The 25,694-nt window shown below is 40.8% G+C and overlaps 1 protein-coding gene across 2 annotated transcripts in view; it reads right to left on the bottom strand.

Moving 5' to 3' along the window:
- Positions 1-25,694, bottom strand: part of LOC109912843 (E3 SUMO-protein ligase PIAS4-like) — an 85,497-nt gene that overhangs the window by 33,760 nt on the left and 26,043 nt on the right. For both annotated transcript variants that reach the window (XM_048614144.1, XM_048614145.1), the window contains exons 3-5: positions 18,106-18,478; positions 7,218-7,299; positions 2,311-2,352 (exon numbers count right to left, since the gene is read on the bottom strand). In XM_048614144.1, the coding sequence (XP_048470101.1) occupies positions 2,311-2,352; positions 7,218-7,299; positions 18,106-18,478 (497 nt within the window). The remainder of the gene's footprint in view (positions 1-2,310; positions 2,353-7,217; positions 7,300-18,105; positions 18,479-25,694) is intronic.

Genomic DNA, 25,694 nt, shown 5'->3' with positions numbered 1-25,694 from the left:
GTATTAATTATAGCATACTTCTAGGAATCCTCATCTAATTGCAATTGCAGGTATGCATGGCCAGCTTCGTGAAGGACAGCTCCCCAGCCAGCATTGCGTACAAGTCCTCTAGGCAAGGAATTAGATATTTATCCAGCTGCGTGAAGGATTTACTGTTTGTTTAAAATCCCCACAAAAGGCAAACCACCCCATTGGGTTTGATGATCAATGATTGCCCATGCCAAAAACTGCACTGGTCTGACGATTCTTGGCTTTCCAGCCTTCTGATTTCTGCCTCTATTTTTGCATGCAAGGCAAATCAAACTGGCAACCCTTGCAGAATCATGGAACTGTTTCCTGGTCAACATGCAAGGTGGCCTTGTCTCCTTTGATAGTCCCTACACCTTCCTGAAAAACCTCCAGATATTTAATTAGGACTTCACTCAGGCAGACATTTTCTAAGCATTAAAAAAAAAATGGTGAGCGAATCAAGGTGAATCTTTCGCATACAATTTTGCCACATCAAACTTGGATCCAAGCTTTTCAACACAATCAATGGTAACTGGACCAGCTGCTTCTCACAAGAGACCGAAACCAAAGTTATACCCATAATCTGTAAGAGGTTTCCCAGCACGGGCTTTCAATCCAGCCGAGGTCTTGTGTAAACTTAAGGGTTGAGGTCCACAGCAAATTTTGCTAAAGACTGGTTCTGCAATCTTTGAAACTGCCGTGCCGGTATCGACCTCCATTAGAACTGGGTGACCATTTAACCAGATGTTTATTTTGATTGGTTCTGATTTGGATGTTGCTAAGCAATTTACCTGTTCCAGATGTCGGTGGATTTTCCAGGGTGTGCACTCTCCTGGATACCAACCTATGGATTCTCTTACTGAATTCATGGCTACTGGGACTCTTTTGCTGTCGAGTCCACATAGCTGCAGGAACTACAATGGCTTGTTGGCCTGGATCCTGAAGAAAATGTTAACTGTTTGGCCAAAGCTTGGTTCTGTTTTGGGGTTTTGCTGTGGGCTGGCCTAGAGTCCCCCTGTTCAGGGTATGTCCTGAATGAGGCTATGCAATTGCCTTCACTCAAGTGGTGTCCCCCAAGCTCAGTAGACCTGGTGAGGGTGTCCACTTCTGTTAGAATACTCTAACTCATATGCTCCACTTGCAATATTTTCTAGTGACAAAGCCAGTTGTAGTGACTACACGAATCCAGTTAGGCTTCAGCTAATAGATGCTTTTGCATCGTTATGTCATTAATCCCACAAAGCAAACAATCTGTCAGCATCTCATTAAGGGTTAAACCAAAGTCACATGACTCTGCCAGTCGCCTTAACCTTGTCAAAAATCCCGACAGATTCCCCTGTTCTTGACATGCTCAGTAAAACCGACAGCATCTCAGAATTAGAGGTGGCTTGAGGTCATAATTTTCCTTACTAAAACCTTGACTGATTTAGTTATCTGGTGTCTCAGCAAACATTAGGCTCCTAATAACTGAAAAAGCTGCTGGTCAACAAGATATCAGGAGAATTACTCGTTGCTTTTCATCAGCCCCAATGTCATTTGCTGAGAAATAAATGATACATTCTTTCCACATACTGGGCTTAGTCTTCGATGGCAGGATCAACTGGGTCAAGCTTCCCAAATAACCGTATGATGCCAGAAATACTTATCACAAATCAAAGACAACGGTTTCGAGTGAATTTCTTCAGGTGCTTTTTGTCCCCCTCTCACTGCAACTTAAGTAACTCCACAGAGGTATCCAGTCACCATAGTAACCTTTATGTATGCGTGCATTGTACTGGACACTGGTCCAGCTTCCTCAGAGTAAACAGAACCCCTGACACTCATGTTTCTTGTTTCCTTCCTAAAATAAGGAGACAATCTGAGACTCCAGTTCCTCCCCCCACCAAAACAACTGCATGCAAAGGGGCTCCAGCAATGGTGCTTATATTTTCCCTGCATCATCAGTAGCTGTGTGCAAATGTGTAGTGACTCAGTAAAAACACACGGTCGTGCAAGAACTTTATTCTATATTTTCCAGAACTCCTATTGAAATCTATCTATCTATCAGCCAGGATTCCCTGACTGGACCAGGTTAGCAGTCCCAGTCAGGGAGTTAATTCGATGGAGGTCCACCTGGCTGAACTTGTGACAATCACTACAAAAAGATATGCCAATACTTCCAGATGACATAGCATTAGTGCAAAATGATCCTTTTAGTATCTCTACAGTAGGAATTTGCTCTGGCTTGGACTAAACTGGAAACATTTAACGTTTCATTGACTTACAAAAGTGCATTACTTGGAATTATATTGTATTGCTTACCTTAACTGCACTTGAATTGACTGCACGCCATTCTTTGAACATCTTGAAGAAAGCAAATAAAACCCGAACTTAAAATGTTTTATAATAATTTCTGTGTAAAGAAATTGCACATGCCTCTAATGCATAGCCCATTCTAAAAGAAATAAAAAAAAACATAGAATGGAGTTAACATAGAACATAGAATAGAACAGTACAGCACAGTACAGGCCCTTCGGCCCACAGTGTTGTGCTGACCTATTATCTTACTAAGATCAATCTACCCTGCATACCCTACATTTTATTATCCTCCATGTGCCTATCCAAGAGTCGCTTAAATGTCCCTAATGTATCTGACTCCACTACCACTGCCAGCAGCGCATTCCACACGCCCACCACTCTGTGTGAGGAACCTACCTCTGACATCTCCCCTATCTTCCTCCAATCACCTTAAAATTATGTCCCCTTGTAAAAGCCATTTCTGCCCTGGGAAAAAGTCTCTGACTATCCACTATCTATGCCTCTCATTATCTTGTAAACCTCTATCAAGTCACCTCTCATCCTTCTTCGCTCCAATAAAGAAAGCCCTAGCTCCCTCAACCTTTCCTCATAAGACCTGCCTTCCAGTCCAGACAGCATCATGGTAAACCTCCTTTGCACCCTCTCTAAAGCTTCCACATCTTTCCTATAATGAGGTGAACAGAACTGAACACAATATTCCAAACGTGGTCCAACCAGAGTTTTATAGAGCTGCAGCATAACCTCACAGCTCAAACTCAATTCCCCTGCCAATGAAAGCCAACACCATTCGCCTTCTTTACAACCCCATCAACTTGGGTAGCAACTTTGAGGGATCTATATACGTGGACCCCAACATCTCTCTGTTCCTCTACACTGCTGAGAATCCTGCCATTAACCCTGTATTCTGCATTCAAATTCGACCTTCCAAAATGAATCACTTCACACTTTTCTGGGTGGAATTCCATCTGCCACTTTTTCGCCCAGCTCTGCATCCTGTCAATGTCCCGTTGCAGCCTACACCAGCCCTCCACGCTGTCCACAACTCCAACAACCTTTGTGTCATCGGCAAACTTACTAATCCACCCTTCCACTTCCTCTTCCAAGTCATTTATAAAGATCACAAAGAGCAGAGGTCCCAGAACAGATCTCTGCAGCACACCACTGGTCACCGAGCTCCAGGCTGAATACTTTCCATCAACTACCACTCTCTGTCTTCTATCGGACAATCAGTTTTGTATCCAGACAGCCAATTTCCCCGAATCCCATGCCTCCTTACTTTCTGAATGAGCCTACCATGTGGAACCTTATCGAATGCCTTGCCAAAATCCATATACACCACATCCACTGCTCTAGCTCCATTAATGTGTTTTGTCACATCCTCAAACAATTCAATGAGGCTTGTGAGGCATGACCTGCCCCTCAAAGCCATGCTGACTATTTCTAATCAAACTGTGCTTTTCCAAATAATCATAAATACTCTCTCTCAGAATCCTCTCCAATAATTTGCCCACCACAGAAAGACTGACTGGTCTGTAATTTCCAGAATTATCCCTACTCCCTTTCTTGAACAAGGGAATGACATTTGCCACCCTCCAATCTTCTGGCACTGCATCCTCACTGTCCACTGGAGTAAAGGTAATTGCCAAAGGGGCAGCAATTTCTTCCCTCGCTTTCCATAGTAACCTTGGGTATATCCCATTTGGCCCAGGGGACTTATCTATCCACATGTTTTTCAAAATTTCTAGCACATCCTCCTTCCTAACAACATGTTCGAGCATATCTGCCAGTTTCATGCTGTCCTCACAAACATCAAGGTCCCTCTCACTGGTGAATACTGAAGCAAAGTATTCATTAAGGACATCCCCTACCTCCTCTGACTCCACACACAAGTTCCCTCCACTGTCCCCGATGGCCCGACCCTCACTCTGGCCTTTGTCTGAGGTCAGATCAATCTTCTCTTTAATCTGTGGTAAATCAGTTGATATACTACTTTTTGTCTGTTTGGCCTGGCAGAGATAGATGGGAAACAACAGATTATAGCCTTGAAGGAAACTGGCAAATGCCCTGTGCTAAATCAGTGTATTGCAGGTGCCCTAACTGATCTTCAAGTTCCCTTGATTGTGGGCTTTGAAAACTGAGGTAATTTCCCTGAACATATAAAAATTCTGTAGGGGTTTGACATAATAGACAATGACTAGAATACAGGAACAGTATTAGGGTTAATCATTTAGGACTGAGATGAGGAAATATTTCCTCTCAGAGCCTGATACGCTTTTAAAACTGTTGACCCCAAAGCATTCAAGATGCTCTGTCACTGAACATACTCAAGGCTGGAATAAATCTGTGATCTTTTGGAGAAACAAGAAACATGGGAAGCAAGTAGGGAAGTGCAGTTGACGCAGAAGATCAGCATATTTGTTTACAATGGTGCAGCAGGCTTGAGGGGCTGCATATTGTACTCTTATATCTGTTTCTTACCATCTTAAGAAGGTGATAGAGGAAAAGCAAGAACAATAGACCAAGTTGTCAACCATCTATTGTAACTTCTGTTATCTGGAAATTACGATAACTAAGGATAGAGTGCATAGACATGCAGAATACAGGGTTAATGGCAGGATTCTCGGCAGTGTGGAGGAACAGAGGGATCTTGGGGTCCATGTCCATAGATCCCTCAAAGTTGCTACCCAAGTTGATGGGGTTGTAAAGAAGGCGTATGGTGTGTTGGCTTTCGTTGGCAGGGGAATTGAGTCTAAGAGCCGTGAGGTTATGCTGCAGCTCTATAAAACTCTGGCTAGACCACACTTGGAATATTCAGTTCTGGTCACCTCATTATAGGAAAGATGTGGAAGCTTTAGAGAGGGTGCAGAGGAGATTTACCAGGATGCTGCCTGAACTGGAGGGCGGGTCTTATGAGGAAAGGTTGAGGGAGCTAGGGCTTTTTTCATTGGAGCGAAGAAGGATGAGAGGTGTACAAGATGACAGGCATAGATAGAGTGGATAGGCAGAGATTTTCCCCAGGGGGCATAATTTTAAGGTGATTGGAGGAAGGTATAGGGGAGATGTCGGGGGTTGGTTCTTCACGCAGAGAGTGGTGGGCGTTGCACTGCCGGCAGTGGTAGTGGAGTCGGATGCTTTAGAGATTTTTAAGCGACTCTTGGATAGGCACATGGACGATAGTAAAATGTAGGGTATGCAGGGTAGATTGATCTTAGTAGGATAATAGGTCGGCACAACATCGTGGGCCAAAGGGCCTGTACTGTGCTGTACTGTTCTATGTTCTGGACACTTCCAATTGTCAACTGATTACAGTCAACTAACAACTACTTGTAAAAAGGTAGATTAAGCCTGAACCTTATTGAATCTGCTGAACATGTGACAGAAGTAGTGGATGAGGGATGACACTTCACTCAACTTCCAGAAAGCATTTGATAAAGTCCCCTAAAAAATGTTAGCCAAAATCATAACTTGTAAAATTATGAATAAATTATCAGCCTGGTTAAAAATTCAGCTGAGCAATAGAATAAGAATACTGTTAATTGGCAGGATGGGTTTGGGATGGTCAAAATGAATATTTGGTGACCTCTGCACTGTAATAATTAATGGTTTAGACATTGGAACAGAGTTGCATTTGAGTTTGCCGATGACATAATATAGCAGCATTGTAGACAAAAATGATAAAAGTTACAAAGGGATAGTTATAGATCAAGTGTATGGGCAAAACTGATAAATAGTTTCAATATAAGCAAGCTGAGGTCACCCATTTTGGATATAAAAAGCATAAGTAAAGAGGTACTTTCTAAATACTGAAAAGCTAGAAGTAGTGGAAGTCCAAAGGAACTGATGGGTCTTTACGCCTTGAACAGCTTAAAAAAAAAGAATCAAAGGCTAATGGATTACTGATTTTTTAAATTCCTTCGTGGGATGTGGGCATCATTTATTGTGTCTCCTTAGTCGCCCTCGAGAATGTGGTGGTGAGCTGCTTTCTTGATCTGCAGTCCATTTGGTGGCATTTCCATGTATCTGTTGACCTTGTCCTTCTAGATGGTATTGATTGTGTGTTTGGAAGAAAAATGATGAATTCAAACACAAGAGAGATTAGAAGTCATGCTACAGCTATACAACGGACTGGATAGAGCAAACCTTGTTGACTTTGTTCAGTTCTTGGAAAGTGTCCTTGGAGGAATGCAGTGTAGATTTACAAAATGGTGCATATTTTCTGAAATTTAGAAGATTAAGGAGCAACTTGATTGACGTTTTCAAGATATTTGGTGGAAATGACGGGGCAGATAGAGAGAAATCATTTCTGCTAGTTCGGAAATTTAGGAAGAGAAGACAGATCCTTAAAATCCACACTTGCAGAAGTCAATAAATACTTCTGCATGCAAGGGCTAGTAAAATTCTGAAACCTTTCCTCAAATGCAAGATGATGCTGGGTGAAATGTTAATTTTAAACTCAGAGATTGATAGATTTCTGTTAACTAGTTATTAAGGTATCAGGAGCAAAAAGGGTTAGGTCACAGATAAGTCAGTCATTCTCACCAAATGCCAGAAGAAAAATTCAAGAGATTAAACAATTCACATCCCTTTATATGCTGACTTGTGTGGGTTTCCTCCGTTCTTCCCCATTAACAAAAGACATCCTACAACATAGATCATAATTTTGGCTGAAGACTTGCTGTTGCTTTCAAGTAGTCAAGATTTATACCTCAGTTTAGAGTCAGAGGACAGAAAGAAAAAAAAAGTTCATTTGTAGAACCCCATTCGAAGAAATCATAGGCTAACTTTTCGCAAATGAATAACCTCTACTAGAACATATACTTGGTTTAAAAAAAAAGTTTATTAGCAGTCATGAAAACACTGCATGTGTTCTACACGATTTAATATTTGAAAAAACATTATTTTCTACTTACCCAGAGATAATCTGTTCTCTTTGTTTATCAGTTAATGTAAAACTGAACTGATTCTCTTGAATCCTTTCACTGGTGGTTGGAACTAAAAGAAAAGAAAAAAGTCAGTGATTAAATTATTTTGAATTGCAACCAGTTATAAATGCAGTATGACTAGACAGAATAATGAATTCCAATGAATAAGGAATATAAATTTGACAAGGGTAGATATAAAATGAATTGCAATATTCATAAATGTATCACTAAAATATTAAACTTCCTCAAATTTATCCAGGGAACACCTCGACCATGCAGGTTTGCAATAAAGGAGGAATATTAAACTGACAAAGAAGTGCTTTACAAATATTAGACTATTCAAACCATTAAATTCAATGAATAATCAGCTTAATTACATAACTACCCAAAAGGTATGGGGGGAGAACTAATCATACTGTAATTCATGGTTATCATAGTTGTACAATACTACTACACTGTTGCAAAACCAGATCTATTCTTAACAGAAAATGTTCTGCTCAAAACCTGAATTTGCAGAAGCTTACTGCTTGTTCTGTAGCGATTCAATCTATTGGTTCTGTGATAATTAAGATAGACTGACTGCTAAAAGGGTGTTGCAGAAATTAGCTAGAAAGAAGAGCAACATGACACGACCAAGGAAAATTAGTGGAAACGCAGTCTCCACCACCACACAACACCCCGCCCCCCCCCCACCCCGACCCACAACCTAACAGCTTTCGAAATGGCTTATATATGCGCTATTTTGAGAGTTGGCAAGTACACAGGTCAGTCTTATCAGATGGTCAGTGCTTAATGTGCTATTTTGATTTTTTAGAACTGTTACTTACTTTGTGATAATAGCACTTGCCTACTTTCTTCTAACATTGTTAGGGATGAGTAGCAGATAAAAAGCAAAGAACAGAAAAGCAAGGGCAAGCAGCTGAATGGATACGAGGAAGGGGAAAACAGCAGTAGGCAACAGTCAACCAATAAGCAACCTGGGTAACGTGCTAACAAAAGGCCTCAAAGTTCTGCTGTCCAACACTGTCAATGATCTAATCTCTTCAGGAGATCCTTCTAAGGCCTCCAACCTCAGATTTATCAGAATTACAATGGACCCCTAGAGTCCAAGCAGTTCAGCTGGCCAAATGGCTACAGTATAGTGCAGGAGTATGGGGTTCAATCTGATACCAGAGCTTCCTGGAGGCCTGCCCTTCAAACTATATAATCAACTGTCTCTTTCTATTGGAGAGCACCTTCTTTGTGGACTAAGGCTAATTACCCACTTACAAGGATTCCAATGTTTAAATTAAAAGACAAAGATCACATTTTAGGGCAGTATTTTCTGAAATATAGAAGAGTACATAGTAATTTAATTGATACTTTCAAGATATTAAAGAATAATAGATAGGGCAGATAGAAATTATTTCTGTTGATTGGCCAGCCTAAGGGAACATGTTATTTTGAACTTAAGCACACGGTCTCATGAGTTAAATTAATAAACATATTATATACGACATGTATTATAGATTTGGACCTTTCTTCCACAAATAGCATGTAGATGCTGGTTAATTGTAATTTTAAAACTGAGTTGTAAAGATTTCTATTAAAGATAGAAATATTAAGGAAGATGGGCAATTGTTTGTACAGGGTCAGGTCACAGATCAGCATAATCTCATTGAATAACTGAAAAAAGTTGCTGAATGGCCTAATCCCGTTTCTTTGGTCCCACATTCCTGAACGCAGTTCCTTGTAGACCTGTCGTTTTTACCTGTTCTTGCCACTAACCATTGGGTGCCTGTGGTAAAAAGCCAAACTACATGCACATCCATCCCATCAGGACAGTCTGACTGCTCTCTGCATCTTCCCAAACAGAAATCCAACCAGTCAACATTCGTTACCAACAACTTCTACATAGCTGAATTCGTTTTTACATTGAACAATTTATTCCTTTACTCCACTCATTTCCTCCAAATAACTGTTGCAATGAAAACTCACATATGATCCTGGCTAAGCCAACCTTTACATGACATGTGACAATTATTCTTTATTCCAGGTCTGCTACCTCAGAGTCAGAGTTATACAGCATGGAAAAAGACCCCTCGCTGCAGGTTGTCCACGCTGACCAGATATCCTAAATTAAATTAGACCCATTTGCCAGCATTTGGCCATATCCCTCCAAACCCTTTCTATTCAAAAAGTATTTGGATGTCAACATAAATGTTGTAATTGTACCAGCCTCTACCACTTGCTCTGGCAGCTCATTGCATACATGCACCACCCTCTGCATGAAGAAGTTGCCCCTCAGGTCCCTTTTAAATCTTTCCCCTCTCACCTTAAACCTATGCCCTCGAGTTTTGGACTCCCCTACCCTGGGAAAAAAACCCTTGGCTACTAACCCTATCCATGCCCCTCATGATTTTATAAACCCCTAAGGTTGGCTTCCGACACTCCAGGTCTTTCTCCAATATTTTTATAAACATATTAGTGCCAGTTCCTGCTCTCACCGCAAACACACAAAAACAAACTTCATCTTTGCTTCTAAAATGGCATCTCACTTGTCTTTGTGTGCCCCTTCCTAATTCCACTTGTTCAAAACCTATTACACTTCTCTTTCTTCAGTTCTGATGAAGGGCCAACAGCCTAAACTCAGTTGCAAGCAGTTTCAGCATTTTATTAGTTTTAATCAGTTCTTATGATAGGTCTTCCCATTTCCTTGAACAAGCATTTTCCCCCATCAGTCGGTCGATTTGACCTGAACAACATCCATTCCTACACTTCTGCCACCACTCTTCCCCCACATCCCATAATCATGATAGGTTCCCTTTGTCTTCGCTTTGCATCTCATCAACCTCTACATTCAAGATATTATTTGGCGTAAATCAAACTAGTAAATCAGAATTCCAATCTACTGCTCTGGAGATAAGTTAATTTGCAACCACAGCAGCTGTAGAATTTAAATATATTAATACATATGGAAAAAAAAAGAGTAGCTTCAGTCATGGTGCCCACTAAAATACTCAATGCCATATAAAACCCATCTGGTTAACTGCTGTCCTTCAAGGAAGGAAGTCAGATATTCTTAACCAATTTAGCTTAGGTGATGTTTCAAAGCCACAGCAAGTGTTGAGTTCTGAAATCGTATTCAGTTGTATTAAACTACCATGAGAACATGAAGAATAAAAGAACTGGAGATCAACTGCCATGTCTCAGGCACTAGAAATGACAACAGCACACCATGCCCCGTCAACCCTGTAAAGTCATTCTAATATCTGGCATCTTGTGCTGAAAAGCACTGTGCTGTCCCACTGATCAGTCAAACAAACAGCCTTAGCTAGACAGTCATACTACAAAACCAGACCTTACAAGTGATGGGCAGATTCATCCAACACTCTCTCAACATCAGGGCAGATCCAATTACAGATGGTAGCAGTGTCAAGTAGTAATCTTGGAAGTCCTTGGAGAGTCTAGACCCCACAACGTCACATGGGGTCAGGCTAAACTTAGAAAAGGAAACCTCCTGTTGATTCCCATTTGCTACCTTTCCTTCGCTGATGAATCAGTACACCTCCCTGTTAAACACCAACTGGAATAAGCACAGAGGGCAGCAAAGGCACAGAATGTAATCTGGATTGGGGGTGTCACTTCTGATGTATTGAAAGATATACCTGCTAAAAACTGGAGGTCTCAGAAATGGTATTGTATGAGGCCATTCAGCCTGTCATTTCTGCACTAGCTCTCAAAAAGCAATGCACCTAGTGCCATTCTCCCATTTTCTTCCCATAACATTGTACTTTTTTTTGGAAGAACAATCCAATTTCGTCTTAAATGCCTCGAGTAAATTTCTCTCATCGCACTCCATCTATTCTAGAACTTAAAAATTCATTGCTTAAAAAGTTTCACAATAAAAGTTTTGAACAACCAAATCAGGAGCAGTAGTGCCATTCAGACCCCATGAGTCCATGCCATCATATAACAAGTTCATGACTGATATGACTGTGGTTGTAAAACAACTTTCCTGCCTCCCCCCAGATACCCTTCCATGCCCTTATAAGTAAAGAATCTAAATCTACCCTAAAAAGATATTCAATGAGCTTGCCTCCATCACTCTCTGGGGAGGACAGACCCACAGAGTGGTGATCCTTCCAGGAGAAGATTTTCACCTCAACTGTCTTAAATCAGAGACCCCTTATTTTAAAACTGTGCTCCTTGTACATCCACTGTTTCTTTTGCCACTTAACTTTTAACTGTGTTCTCCAATTCTTGATTTTCACATTACTGGGAACAGTTTTCTCCCCACCATCAACTCTATCCAGACCTCTCATGATCTTGAGAACTCCTATTAAATCTCAAGAATTTCTCTTCTCCAGGAGAAACAGTCCCAACTTTTCCAATATATGCTTACAACTGAAACACACCTTCACATTCTTCCTAAAGTGTGGAACCAAGTGTCCAAGTGTTTCAGGGAGGAAACAAAATAGACTTGATCTCACCCTCACACAGATTCATCTGTATTGGTAGGAGTGCCCACTGCACAGCCCTTGTGGAGAGATGTCTTATTATGAAGGGATCCTCATGTCAACATGTGCAGCATGATTACAGTGCTGAATAGGATAGATTCAGATCAAGTCTAGTAGCTCAAAACTGCACATGCACAATGCAATGTAGGCCAATACCCAATGGTCGTGCAGCAAGATGGCAGTACAGTGATGATATCACTGGATTTGTAATCCATTTGCTACAAGAATTGCCTTGGGAAAACAGGTTCAAATCCCACTATGAAATCTGAATTCAACTAATAAATCTGGAACACAAGAGCTAATCATCAGTAATGTTGACCATGGATTGAACATCAATTATTGTAAAAAGCCATCTAGTTCACTAACATCTTTAGGGGAAGGACATCTGTCATCCAGGTGAATCCAGACACACAGCAGTGTGGTTGACTCTTGACTATACTCTACACCTAGTAATCTCAGTTCAAGGGCAATTAGTTCAAGCAGTACCCACAACTCAAACAAAGAAGTAATATAAGTTGCATTCAAGCATGATCTAACCTCGTGGCCCAAATATCTTCTGTACCATTACCATTACAGAATCAAACCTGTATAAACAGTAATTAGTGAAGAGAGCATGCCAGTTCCAGAAAGATGAGATTCCTACCTGGTGAAGTTACATGACTACGCATCTATCAAATAGTGGAAACGGATGATAGATAGAGCTATGTGATCCCACAACCAATGGATCAGATCAAAGCTCTGCAGTCCTGCCATTTTGGGTAGTACATTATAGTGGGCAATTGAACAACTAACTGGAATAGGAGTCTCACAAACAGCCTCTTCATTACAAGACACAAGGCTGAAATATCTGCAACCATCTTCAGCCCAAAGTGCCAAGTGGATGGGGACCCCCATCTTCTGGAGCACTGCAGCTCTCAGATCAAAATCAATCAGTTGGGGGATCACTTTGGTAGTCCCATCTGACAGAGGTCAGTTTTCAGTCAGTTTCAATTACTCCACAATAATAAAGAAATAGCTCTGCTATCTAGCGCTTTCAGCCACAGGCCCTGAAAATATCTCACCTGTCATAAGACAACTCATACTTAAGCCAACAGGCTAGGTCCCAAACCAGCAGCTTCCATTTTACATCCTCCTTTCTCACCAAAGTCACAAACTTCAAAGTGAAGCAATGGTTTTGTGCATACTTCCTTCAATACAGTATACTGAATTTTGCTGCTTATTATTTGATCGCCATAGTGGGGAGACCCAAATGTAGCTTGGATGATCTTCTGATAAGGTATCATTTTAATTCTCTACCCCCCCTCCTCAATCTGACCTCTGTCCTCAGAATCTCTTACTGTTTGACTGAGACTCAAGAAAACGTAGATCAACAGAATCTCAGTTTTCCAGACTCAACATTGAATCCAACAATTTTCTATCATAACTGCTGCCATTGTTTGAATCACCAATGGTGATATTTCTGCTTTTCACACTTACACATCCTCTAGACACATCTTGTTTCTTTACTCATCCATTACCAACTCCTTTTGTCTAGCACCTGATGACCTTGTTATTTAAATCTGTTGCTTAATTTAACATAGGCCACCCTGTTTATTTTCTCGTCCTCCCTGTGCTTGCTTAAAAAGCTGTTACGGCCTAAATGTTCTTTTTTTACAGCTCCAATGAAAAGGCTTTCCGTCTAAAACTTCAAAAGTTTCTCTCCTCACAGATACTACCAGACCAGCTGAATATTTCCAGAATTTTCTGCTTCAACTTATGATTCTGTTGATGGATACAAAAGGAGGAAGAATGGGGCCTGGTTAAATAAGTTCTAACTTATTTTATTTCTTTCTCCACACACAAGAAAGAAAACTATTTAAAAGAGATTAATAGCTTGAATAAACAAATTAAAAACCTGGGAAACGAGCCCACACTGAATCAAGAAACATTAAATAATTTTTTCAAATATATTTAGCCATGAAACTGGAGGTCTGCAAAGCTCCATAAGTGTTTTTATTGTTTACTTACTAATAAAGTTTTTATATTGCTCTGAACTACTGGGGAATATGCTTATAGTACCGTAAGCCCTTGGGTAGCTGACACTGAATTTTAGGAAATGCCATTAGTTGTGTTTCTGGGATGCTGCAATATTTATAGGGTGAAGATATCTTTTATAGAGAAAACTGTGGAGAAAAGCCATCAGGTCAGCTGAGAGGAAAACATGTCTTTTTATTCATACCAGCAAAGTGAAATGTGATGCTATTTTAATACAAGAACTTTGATCTTATTTCTACTGCCCAAAAACAAAATCAAATCAGCTGGGAGAAGCCAAGCACAATTTAACCCTGGTCATGATTTTACTTCCAAGATTCAACATTTTGGCATTATAGTTGCACACATTTTCACTCCCTTTCCACACCAAAATTGAGGTTTTAAAAAAAAAAAATTTAAAAAAGGACTTTCAAAGTGAAATTAAACTGTCTAAAATGGAAATGTGCATGCTGTACCGCCCAAAGGCACCTTTCTCCCCACAGCAGACTGATTGAGACACTTGGGAGCCAGAATCAAACATGTTGTCAACCTATAATACATCAGATTAAATCATTCTAAACAGGTTTTTGTTTTTTTAATTTGAGCAACATGATTGAACATCCCAAAAGTATTCAGCAGCTGATGATGACAAACTTATGAAAAGCTGCTGTCAATTACTCTGACTTTTGAAAATTTAATCACAATTAAAGGTCATTTACTTCTTTCTTTTCAAGGCTAACAACATATATATGGTCTCCATTTACCAATGATACAATGGCTATCTAGTTAACATCTGAATGGCTCTGAGAAAACCTTCTCAAATTGAATTTCTGTGCAATTTCAGTCCAAACATGGAGATATTGTATGTTTTACTTCCAGTGATAAAACAAGTGATCAGTTACAAATACTGATGTACTGCAATAGGGTTAGATGATGAGGAGAGAAGGAGCATGAACAAAGACCAATTAGGTTAGACCAGATTTGTGCTTCAAATTCTGTTCAAAGCAATACTGTTTCATAGTTCAACTAGCGAGTCCAGACAATCTAAGTAAAAATAGGAATGCTCCAGGCATCCTTTGTGAAGTACTAGATTCAAAAGGAATTGCGAGGTTAAGGATGGATGATCATGAATATGCACAACTTGTTCAAATTAATGACCTTTTCCATTAAGTGAACTTATCGAGCCAAGAAACTGCTCAAATCCACCCAAATATATTACAAATATCCACCCTAAGCATTTCAGTTTGATATGGGACAAAGAATATTTACTCTGATGAAAAAGAAGCTGCCTCACTTGCCAAGTGTATTTGACATTGGTGCTATTATAGAAAAGTTAGTTTAAATTATCTTTGACAACTTATAAAACTCCACAGATATACAGCAATGAGCAACTGCTTGCCTCTTACATATACAAAAAATGATCCAGATGTTCCATCATGGCAGTCTAAGTTTTACAATGCTATGTAGATTCTAGCTGCAAGGCTCGATATTTATAGAATTAGCAGTTCCACACTACAAAAAAAAATCAAGATTATACACGTAATGAGAGTTCAAATCCTCTCATATTTGTCATCTTTATCATTTAATTGAAATGGAGGCAATTTCAAGCTGTTGCAGCGTGTTCACAAATGTAAATGACTGCAACATTCACTTTGGCATCTTAGGTGCACATATGAATTTGAAATTAAGATACTTTGGATTCATGGCCATTCAGGGTCATTCTAGTTGTGTTACAAATAGTTAATATGTTGCTTGCACTGTAATCTCCTCTCAGACTTTTTGCTGAGCAAACAAGTAATGAAAAAGAAACACAAGTGTAACTGTCAACTTTTGATGCATGTGGGATCACAGTATGCATTTCACAGTAATATTTGATTGGAATCTGCATTCAAGATATTCAATTTATTTGCAGTTGCTACCAGAGACAAGACGGAGAATAAACTAGGGATGATTTCACGGAGTTTGATAAAATAAAACTCAAACTTATGAGAAGAAAATGCTGGAGAAAATCCAGTTTGGCAGCATTTATGCAGAGAGAAACAAGAGTTAATATTTCAAGTCCAATAGGATGCTTCTTCAGAACAAACATATTGCACTCAAAACGTTTAACTGTTTCTCTCTTCACAGATGCCGCTGGACCTGCTATGTTTCTCCAGCACTTCGTTTTTGTTTCAGATTTCCAGCATCAGTATTTTGCTTTTATTTAAACATCTGAATCTTGAACAGAAACAGAAAATGTTGGAAACACAGCAAAAGACAATTAACTGAATTCAGATTTGCTGCTTGTGTACAGTTCATGCTTTCAGTACGCAGTTAACAGTGTTACCATGGAGCCATTTTCTTGGCAGAAGAATTTCTCAACTTTCTAAAAATGTTACTTATTCTTTCACAGAACACAGGCATCACTGGCAAAGTGTACATTTACCCAAACCTAGTTGCCCATCAGAAACTGCAGGTGAACTGCCTTCTTGAACTGCTGCAGGCTGTGTGATGAAGTTACTCCCACCATGCCACTTGATAAGATTCTGTCTCAGCATTGAGGGAACTGAAATACATTTCCAAGCCAGGACAGTGAGAAACTTAGAAGAAAATTTAGGAGACAGTAGCATTCCCATTTGTTTGCTGTCCTTGTAGGTATAAAGTTCAAGAGACAGTCTAACCACAGCCCCTTGACATTCAATGGTGTAACCATCACTGAATCCCCCACTATCAACATCCTGAGGGTTATCATTGAACAGAAACTCAACTGGACTCACCACATAAACACAGTGACTACAAAAGCAGGTCAGAGGCTAGTAATACTGTGGCAAGTAACTCACCTCCTGACTCCTGAGAGCCTGTCAACCATCTACAAGGCGCAAGTTAGGAGTGTGATGGAATACTCCTCACTAGCCTGGATGACTGCAGCCCCAACAACATTTATGAAGCTTGACACCATCCAGGACAATGCAGCCCGCTTGATTGACACTAGATCCAAAAGCATCCACTCCCTCCACCACCAACACTCAGTAGCAGTAGTATGTACGGTCATACATGGTGCACTGCAGAAATTCACCGAAGATCCTCAGACAGCACGTTCCAAGCGCACAGCCACATCCATCTAGAAGGACAAGCGCAGCAAATATATGGGAACACCACCACCAAGTTCCCTTCCAAGCCACTCACTATCCTGACTTGGAAATAGATTGCCATTCCTTCACTGTTGCTGGGTCAAAATCCTGGAATTCCCTCCCTCGTGGCATTGTGGGTCAACCCACAGCAGGTGGACTGCAGCAGTTTAAGAAGGCAGCTCACCACCACCTTCTCAAGGGCAACTAGGGATGGGTAATAAATGCTGACTAGCCAGCACTCACATCCAACAAATGAATAAATAAAAAGTCCAACATCATGGCATTCAGGTGATTACAGGATCATAGTGCATTAAGTGGAAATATTAAAAACCAGTAGTCACTGGGAGTCAAAGATTTAATTGCTCCTTCCAATGTAGACACTGGAAATTGAAAACTCAGTCCTGAAACAAAGTTTTGTTCCTGATCAGAGGAAGATAAAGTAAACCAGGGGAAATCAGGGGATGTAGGGTCTAGGCCCGAAACGTCAGCCTTTCTGCTCCTATGATGCTGCTTGGCCTGCTGTGTTCATCCAGCCCTGCACCTTGTTGTCTCGAAATCAGGATATACTCCTTTCTCATTAATTAATTGAAGACATGACCTTCCTAAACTTAGAAAGCTTTGCTCCTAATGTCATATTGATTTTCAAATAGAATCACGAAGTTAATGAGGAGTTAATATTTTAGTATACTGTAAAATTCTACAAAAACGATCATATATCTTCAAGTGCATATTAGGTCTCCAAATGACATATCAGAGAATCAAAACTGGACTTTATTCAGATAAAGTACAGGCCAAGAGGCAATAGTCTGCAAACAACTGACTGAATAGGGGTGAAGGGAAGATAAGCAGGGTGTTCATTGAAGACTACCACTTGAAGTGACCCCTATTTGGGAATAACTATTTATGGGCTCACTGGTCACCTAATTTACAACTATCTCTACTCTCACAAATGGCAAAGCAGTCTAGTAATTGCAGAATTTTGACAATAGCCACTGTATTCAGAAAGGAGAAAAAAAACGTATAATCACACAACTATTATAATGCAAGAACTTAAATCACTGTTTCAATGAACTCACAGAGAAATAACTTGAAAAAAATTAAGAGGATTTGAATTGAACATGACAAAGCATATATCATTCATGTGAAAAGAAAATTAACTTTGAATAATGACAATCATACTTCATTTCCCATATAACCCAGGCAAAGGCAAGTGGTGCTTTTGCCCCATTCATAAACTAATAAAGGTATTAATCCTACCTAGATCTGTAGGTTTCATCAGATCATCTAGTATTTCGTAGAAAGGCAATTTTGTTAATCTCACTTTAGATTTTGTATCAGCTTTTCCAGTGTGACAAATTGGAACAGACGTTCTGGCATTCAAGGCTGCCTCTGAAGAATGCAGAGGAAATGTTGGAGCAGGCGGAAGTTGCTGACACTGTGCATTTGAGGACCTTGTACTGTAGCGATGAGCATGCAAGTCTTGGATCTTCTTTAGTATCTCCGAGGAACAGTTGTTCCTTACCAACTGTAATGCACGGGAGACCAATTCATGTTTCAGCCCACTTTTGTTGCGTCCTGCAAACCCCAAGAGTACCTGAAGCTCAGAGACCCTAAATCCCAGGATCATATTCTTTTTGGAGGCATTGGGGGAAGAGGAGGAAATAAACAAAGACCGTTAATACAATTAATTGAGGCATTTCAATTATTGAATTTCACAGTTTACACAAATTAAGCCCTGGGGAAAGAAATATACTAAATCAAATATCACGGAGGACTTTAAATGATACAGATTGACATTTCAGTAAATCACTGAGGGACTGCTGCACAAATCATACAAATTTACTGCACATCTTTGTGCCAACAAGGAACCATCTAACCTGATACCACTTTGTGATGCTTGATCCATAACCTTGTAGGATACAATATTTCCAAATGGGATTTCAAAGCACACTTTAAACATTGAGTGTTTAATGCTTCCACCACCCTTCAAGGCAGTGAATTCCAGATCCCCACCGTCTTCCTGATTAAAAGAAAAACTCTCACATCCCTTTTAAACCTTCCACTCAAAGCTGTGCCTTTGCTTATGAATCCCTCAACCAAAGGAAATTGGACCATATTTTTCACTCTATTTAGGCCCCTCAATTATATACATTTCAACTAGGTTTCCTCCATTCAAAGGAAAATAACTCTGCCTATCCAATTTTGCCTCATGAAGTAAATACTCCAGTCCAGGCAACACCTTCAGAAATTTCCTCTCTCTATTTTAGTGTAATCTTTTCCAATGTTCGTGACTAGACTTGTGCCAATTACTCAGCTGTGATGTAATCAGATTTTTTTTCAAATATACAGTTCCAGCATGACCTTCTTGCTTGTGTAGTGGATGTCTCAGCTAACAAAGGCAAGAATCACTAAACATCTACGTGACTCTATATCTACCAGCCCAGTCAGCTTCAAGAATATAAACTTACACTGCAAAGCACTCCGATTTCTACAGAAACATTATGCTACTGTTTGTTGTATGGTCCCTTGCCTCATCCTTCTCCCCCATATGCACACTTCTTCACATTGTTCAGTCTACTCAACCAGTTCATGTCCTTCTGGAGTATTCTTCATTTTCAAGTACGCAGCTAATTCTGGATCATCATCAAACTTATTATCATGCTTCTCTCCATTTAAGCACAAATCGTTGCTACACAAGCACAAAAAAAAAACACCAATACTCAAATACCTAAGCCTGCAAAACCCCTCTGGAAAGTGTCTTCCTGTCACAAAAATATACATAAAACAATACCCTTTACTTTTTGTTTCAGAGTTCATTTTGGATCCAATTTGCTACTTTCTTAAAATCTCATAGGCTTTTACTTTTATGTCCAATCTGCCATACAGGTTATTGTTAAAAGACTTTCTGAAATTCACGTAGACTAGAGGTGCAGCACAGTGGCTCAGTTTATAGCACTACTGCCTCACGGGACCCAGGGACCTGGATTTGATTCCACCCTCGGGTGACCGTCTGCGTGGAGTTTACACATTCTCTCCGTATCTGTGTGGGTTTGTTCTGGTTTCTTTCCATAGTCCAAAGATGTGCATGTTAGGTGGATTGGCCATGCTAAATTGCGCAGGGTCTAGAGATGTGTAGATTAGGTGGACCAGCCATTGGAAATGCAAAGTTACAGAGATTGGAGAGGGGTGGGATGCTCTTTGATGGGCCTATGTGGACACGATGGGCTGAATGGCCTGCTTCTACACTGTAGGAATTCTATAAAATGGACTATCTTCATTGACAGTCATTGATACTGCTTCAAAATATTCAACCATTTTGTCACAGTATCACCCACTAACAAATCAATGTCTTTCCAAACTAAGCTTGATTTTGTGCCATTTCCCCTCCCCAATAAGCTTCCTGTAATCAATCTTTTTACCTGTTGCTGTCCTCTCTCTTGACACCACACTTACAGATTGAGAGGGTTGAAGAACAAGTTAGGGCCCCACTATATCTTCTCCTAGCAGCCAATGCCAGAGATTTATCCACTTTCAAAGATGCTAAACCCCTCTAAATCTTGATTTCAATCTCTCTTTCCCTTAAGTTATCATTTTCACTTAATATTTCACAATTCTCTTGATTCAAACGTCTGCATCGTCCCTCCTTTTGTGAGAACAGACCAAGTTATTCATTAACAGACATTCCCTTCTTGGAGGTAACAGCAATACCCAACAGATCTACCCCCTTTAGTTATTATTTTATTCTTTATGTATTTATTAAAACAACGAGTGCTCCTGAATTTTACTCGCCAATAATTTCAATCTACACTCATACTACTTGAGGTTTCTGAAGTATTTCTCCTCTCTCTAGGTCTTATTATGTTTTCCCTTTCAGTTTCTTTATCCTCGCCTTTAAACTGCTTGTCTTTTAGATGAGGCATTTTCAGCTCATCCTCAAAGATTGTTCAAGAATTATTTTCGGTCTGTGACTATCATAGTACAATCTGCCGTTTTAATAACAGAGGTCATTCTGACCCTCAGGATGAAATCTGCCGTTTTCCTCCCCCAGCCTTTGGCGGGAAATTTAAGAAAAAAAAACCACCCCCGGACCTGAGCATGCTCAGTCAGCAGGTAAGGGGTGAGCCGGCCCGTCACCCCTATCAGCCCTTCGGTGGTACAATCATTTGAAAATAAGACTGGGATTCACTGAGAAACCTTGCCAGCGTCCAGATCGGTCCACTAACTCTCCCGCACGACCCGCTATCTCAGTCACCACACTAAACCGGTTACCTTCGCCGCGCTTTGTTCCGCCATGTTTTGTTTTTGCCCCCTGTCTCCTCACCGCGTCCCGCTCTCCCTGCGCAGAATCACTCCACCCTGAAGCCAAACAGCCAATCACAGAGCGAGTCTTTATCGGATGGAGGAGGGGGTACGAGCGAGAGGCGAGGACGGGAGTCCTAACGGTCGCGGTTGTTTAAAAACCCGAACAAGGCGGTGACCGACCTTATGCCAGAATGCACTCTCCTTCATGGCAGGTTACTGTCACACGACACTCATAACTGAAATTAACACAAGAAGCCTTTCTCGTTCCCTACCCTTCCGGCTCAATCGATTTTTTTCCCCTATTAATCCCTGATTGGTGGATTGTCTCAGTAAATCACTTTCGGTTGTATGTTGTCTCGTCCCACAGCAGGTAAATCATTGCATGTAGGCTCACAAGATGCGAGCAGGCAAAATTTACTTTCTATTTTAAATTTATTTTTCCACATATCCTGTTTCTCACTGTCTTGTGAGGAGTTTTGGATGAATTTTCCTCCCGTCTCAGAATTCCAGTCACCCTGATCCTAAACAGAAACAGATATCGCTAAGAAAAGTCAGCAGGTCTGGCAGCATCTGTGGCAAGAAAACAAAGTTAAAGTTTCGGGTTCAGTGACCCTTCTTGAGAACACTTGATCCTAACTTCTCTTCCTGGTCGTCTGGCCTGAGGCAGCTTCGAAAACCTGAGTAAGAACCTGTAGAAGTGTATTTTATTCGTTAAGTATCATACTATGATTTAACTTGAAAATTTGCAAAGATAGTTTTGAATAATTGCTCTGCTTTTGAATAGTTGCTCTGGTTTTGAATGGGATGTCTGGAAAATTCTAAAGTGTAAAATATATTTTTTTTAAAAAGGCATACTTGTCACGTAATCTTTGTATCTAATAGATATCCTTATGTTTTAAAAGAATAGTTAAACTTAATTGACTTTTTGTTTTGTCAAGAGGCAACAAGGAATGCTGAAGACGGTAGTGAGTTTGGTGTAGTCTGTGGATTTTGACAGACTGCCTTTTGGAAAGTTCCTCAAGGCAGTCTGTCAATAAATGGTGGCTCATTGGTGAGCATTATTGCCTCATAGTGCTAGGGACCCAGGTTCAATTCCACCCTTGTGCAATTGTGGCATTTGCACATTCTCCATGTGTCTATGTTGGTTTCCTCTGGCTGCTCTGGTTTCCTCCCACAGTCCAAAGGTGTGCAGGTTAGGTGGATTGGTCGTACAAAATTGCTCACAGCGTCTAGGGATCTTCAGGCTAGGTGTGTTAGCTATGGGAGATGCAGGGTTACAGGGATATGGGAGGGGGTGAGTCGGTGTGGACTCGAAGGGCTGAATAGCCTGCTTCCCCACACTGTAGGAACTCAATGATTCAAAAGGGAGAGGACGTAAGATCCAAGGAAAAATGGGAAGTTCAATCGAAGTAGCTTAGTGGTAGGCCTAAAGGGAATCATCAACCAATATATTACAACTGCAACAAAAACAGAAATTGCTGGAGTAACTCTGTAGAAAGAAAAACAGAGTTAATGATTCAACCCAGAGACCCTTCATCAGAATGTTGAATGATTGACAGTTTTTCTGTCTGTAGATGCTGCCAGAAATGCTGACTTCTGCCAGCACTTTGTTTTTATTCAGATTTTTAGTTCTTTATTTTATGACTGCAAATCTGTTTCCAGTAGCTCAACAATGGATCGCTTACTTTCTGTGCATATATCAGTGGTTTAAGGACCATGAAAAAGTAAGTTGCAAATTGTAGGAACATCAATGTCCTGTGATGGAAAGTGTCATTGTCAGTGCTGTGAAGCTAGTCTTACTCAGTAATAATCTAATGTCAGTTTGGTTTCATCAGGGTAGTTCAGCTACAGAGCTTATTACAGCCCTGGTCTAAATATGGGGAAGCGATCTGAGCTCAAGAGGTGGGACTTTGATGTCAAGGCGGTGTTTAACTGAAATGTCATTGAGGATCAAGGCACAAGTTAAGATTGTGATGGAATACTCGCCACTTGCTTGGCTGTGTACAACTCCATCAATCAAAAAGCTTGACACCATCTTGGCCAAAGCAGCCAAGTTGACAGGCACCCCATCCTCTGCCTTTAACATTCATTCCCTTAACTACTGATGAACAGTGGCTGCAGCTACTATCTACAAGATACGATGCAGTAATTCATCAAGGCACCCCCACCAACAACTTCCAAACCTGCAACCTCTACCATGTACAAACATAATGGCAGCTGATGAATTGGAACACCACCACTTGTGATTTCTCCTCCAAGCTACACACCATCCTGAATTGAAACTATACAGTTGTTCCTACACTGTCACTAGGTCAAATTTCTAAAACTACCTTCCAAATAGCTTTACGGGTGTCCACAAGGATGGTTGTTGTTCAAGAAGGCAGCTCACAATCGCCTTGTCTAGTACAATTGGGGATGGGCAATAAATGCTGGCCCAGTCAGCAATCTCCATATACCAGGAAAACAAGAGAAAACTCCTCAAATTCTAGAGTCATACTCATCAGAAATTAATAAGATTGTAATTGTTGGACGCCAGTCTTTTCAGTCCCAAAACAAAAGAAGTGACTGGGGTAGTATCTCAGGATTGACTATCTCGAGGTGCTCCATCAGTGACTTCCCCTTCTTCACAAGGTCAGAAGTGGATGTGTTTGTTAATGATTGGCACTGAACATTGCACTCATGACTTCAGATACTGATACTTGCGTTGCGTCAGTGTGTAGTAATACATGGACAACATTCAAATATAGGTTAATAAGTAAATAGTAAGTGACATTGCCTTCTACTCGTGTGACTTCAAAACCATCTCTAAACCTCTCCAATAAGAGAATCTAGCCATCCACCCTTGACATTCAATGGCATTACCATCACTGAATTACTCACCATTCGCATCCTCGAATGTTTCAATGAATGAAAAACTTATAACCAGCCATGTAACTACTGTGGCTACACATGCAGGCCACAAGCTCAGAATTCTGCAACAAATAACTCCTTTCCTGACTCCCAAAACCCTGTTCACCATGAACGTGGCACAAGTGAAGAGTGTAATGAGGTGAAAGAGACAGCCCGTGACATCAAGGCTGCACTCAACCGAGTTTGGCAAGAAGGAGCCCTAGCAAAACTAGAATCAATGTGTATCAGGGGGCAAATTCTCTGCTGGTTGGAGTCATACCTGGCAGGTAGGAAGATGGTTGTGGTTATTGGAGGTCAGTCACCTCAAATCCAGGACATCTCTGCAGGAGTTCCTCAGGGTAGTGTAGAACGCCCAACCATCTTCAGTTGCTTCATCAATGACCTTCCCTCATCAAAGGTCAAAAGTGGGGATGTGCAGCGATAATTGTACAGTGTTCAACACTGTTTGCAACACCTCAGATATTGAGTTCTGAGGATGGGTTACCAGACCCGAAATGTTAACCCTGATCTTTTTCTTCTCAGATGCTGCCAGATCTGCTGAGCTTTTCCAGCAACTTTGTTTTTGTACCTCAGGTATTGAAGCAGTCCATTCTCAAATGCAACGAAATCTGGACAACATCCAGATTTGGATTAACAAATGGCAAGTGATATTCATATCACTAAAATGCCAGACAACGACCATCTACAATAAGAGACAATCTAACCACTACCCCTTGACGTTCAGTGGTGTTACCACTGCTGAATCCCCCACTGTCAGGGTTACCATTGACCAGAAACTCGCCATATAAACTCAGTGGTTACAAGAGCAGGTCAGATTCTAGGAATATTGGGGTGAGTAGTCACTTCCTGATTCCCCAGAGCCCATCTACCATCTGGTAAGGAAAAGGTCAGGAGTGTGATGGAATACTCCCCACTTGCCTGGATGGATGCAGCTCCAACACCACTCAAGAAGCTTGACACCATCCAGGACAAAACAACCCACTTCATTGGCACCGCATCCACAAGCATCCATCCCGTCCATCTTCAACGCTCAGTGGCAGCAGTGTATACCATCTACAAGATGCATTGCAGAAACTCACCAAAGATCCTTAAGATATCACCTTTCAAACCCACGACCACTTCCATCTCAAAGGACAAGGGCAACAGATGCATGGGAACACCACCACCTGCAAGCTTCCCTCCAAGCCACTCATTGTTTTGACTTAGAAATAGTTCACCGTTCCCTTACTGTCACTGGGTCAAAATTCTGGAATTCCCTCCCTAAGGGCATTGTGGGTCAACTCACAGCATGTGGACTGCAGCAGTTCAAGATGGCAGCTCACCGCCACCTTTTCAAAGCAACTAGGGATGAGCAATAAATGCTGGCCATCTAGCGATGCCCTTGAATCAATAAAACAAAACTTGCCTGAATGTGTGCAGCATGAAAAACACTTGATGCTTTATAAATTCAAAAACAAAACTGCCTGCTGATGGCGTCCCATCCACCACCTTTGATATTCACTCCCTCCTCAAAAGTCCACATTGACTGCAAGATGTACCATCTATAACACTCTAGTAACTCGCCAATCCTTCTTTGACAGCACCTTCCAAACTTGTAGCCTGTATCACCAAAAAGATTAGTGGCAACATCTACA

This window comes from Rhincodon typus, chromosome 29, assembly GCF_021869965.1.
Source record: "Rhincodon typus isolate 14 chromosome 29, sRhiTyp1.1, whole genome shotgun sequence".
In the NCBI taxonomy this organism is placed as follows: Eukaryota; Metazoa; Chordata; class Chondrichthyes; order Orectolobiformes; family Rhincodontidae; genus Rhincodon; species Rhincodon typus.
This window is presented reverse-complemented; position numbering and strand designations above follow the sequence as displayed.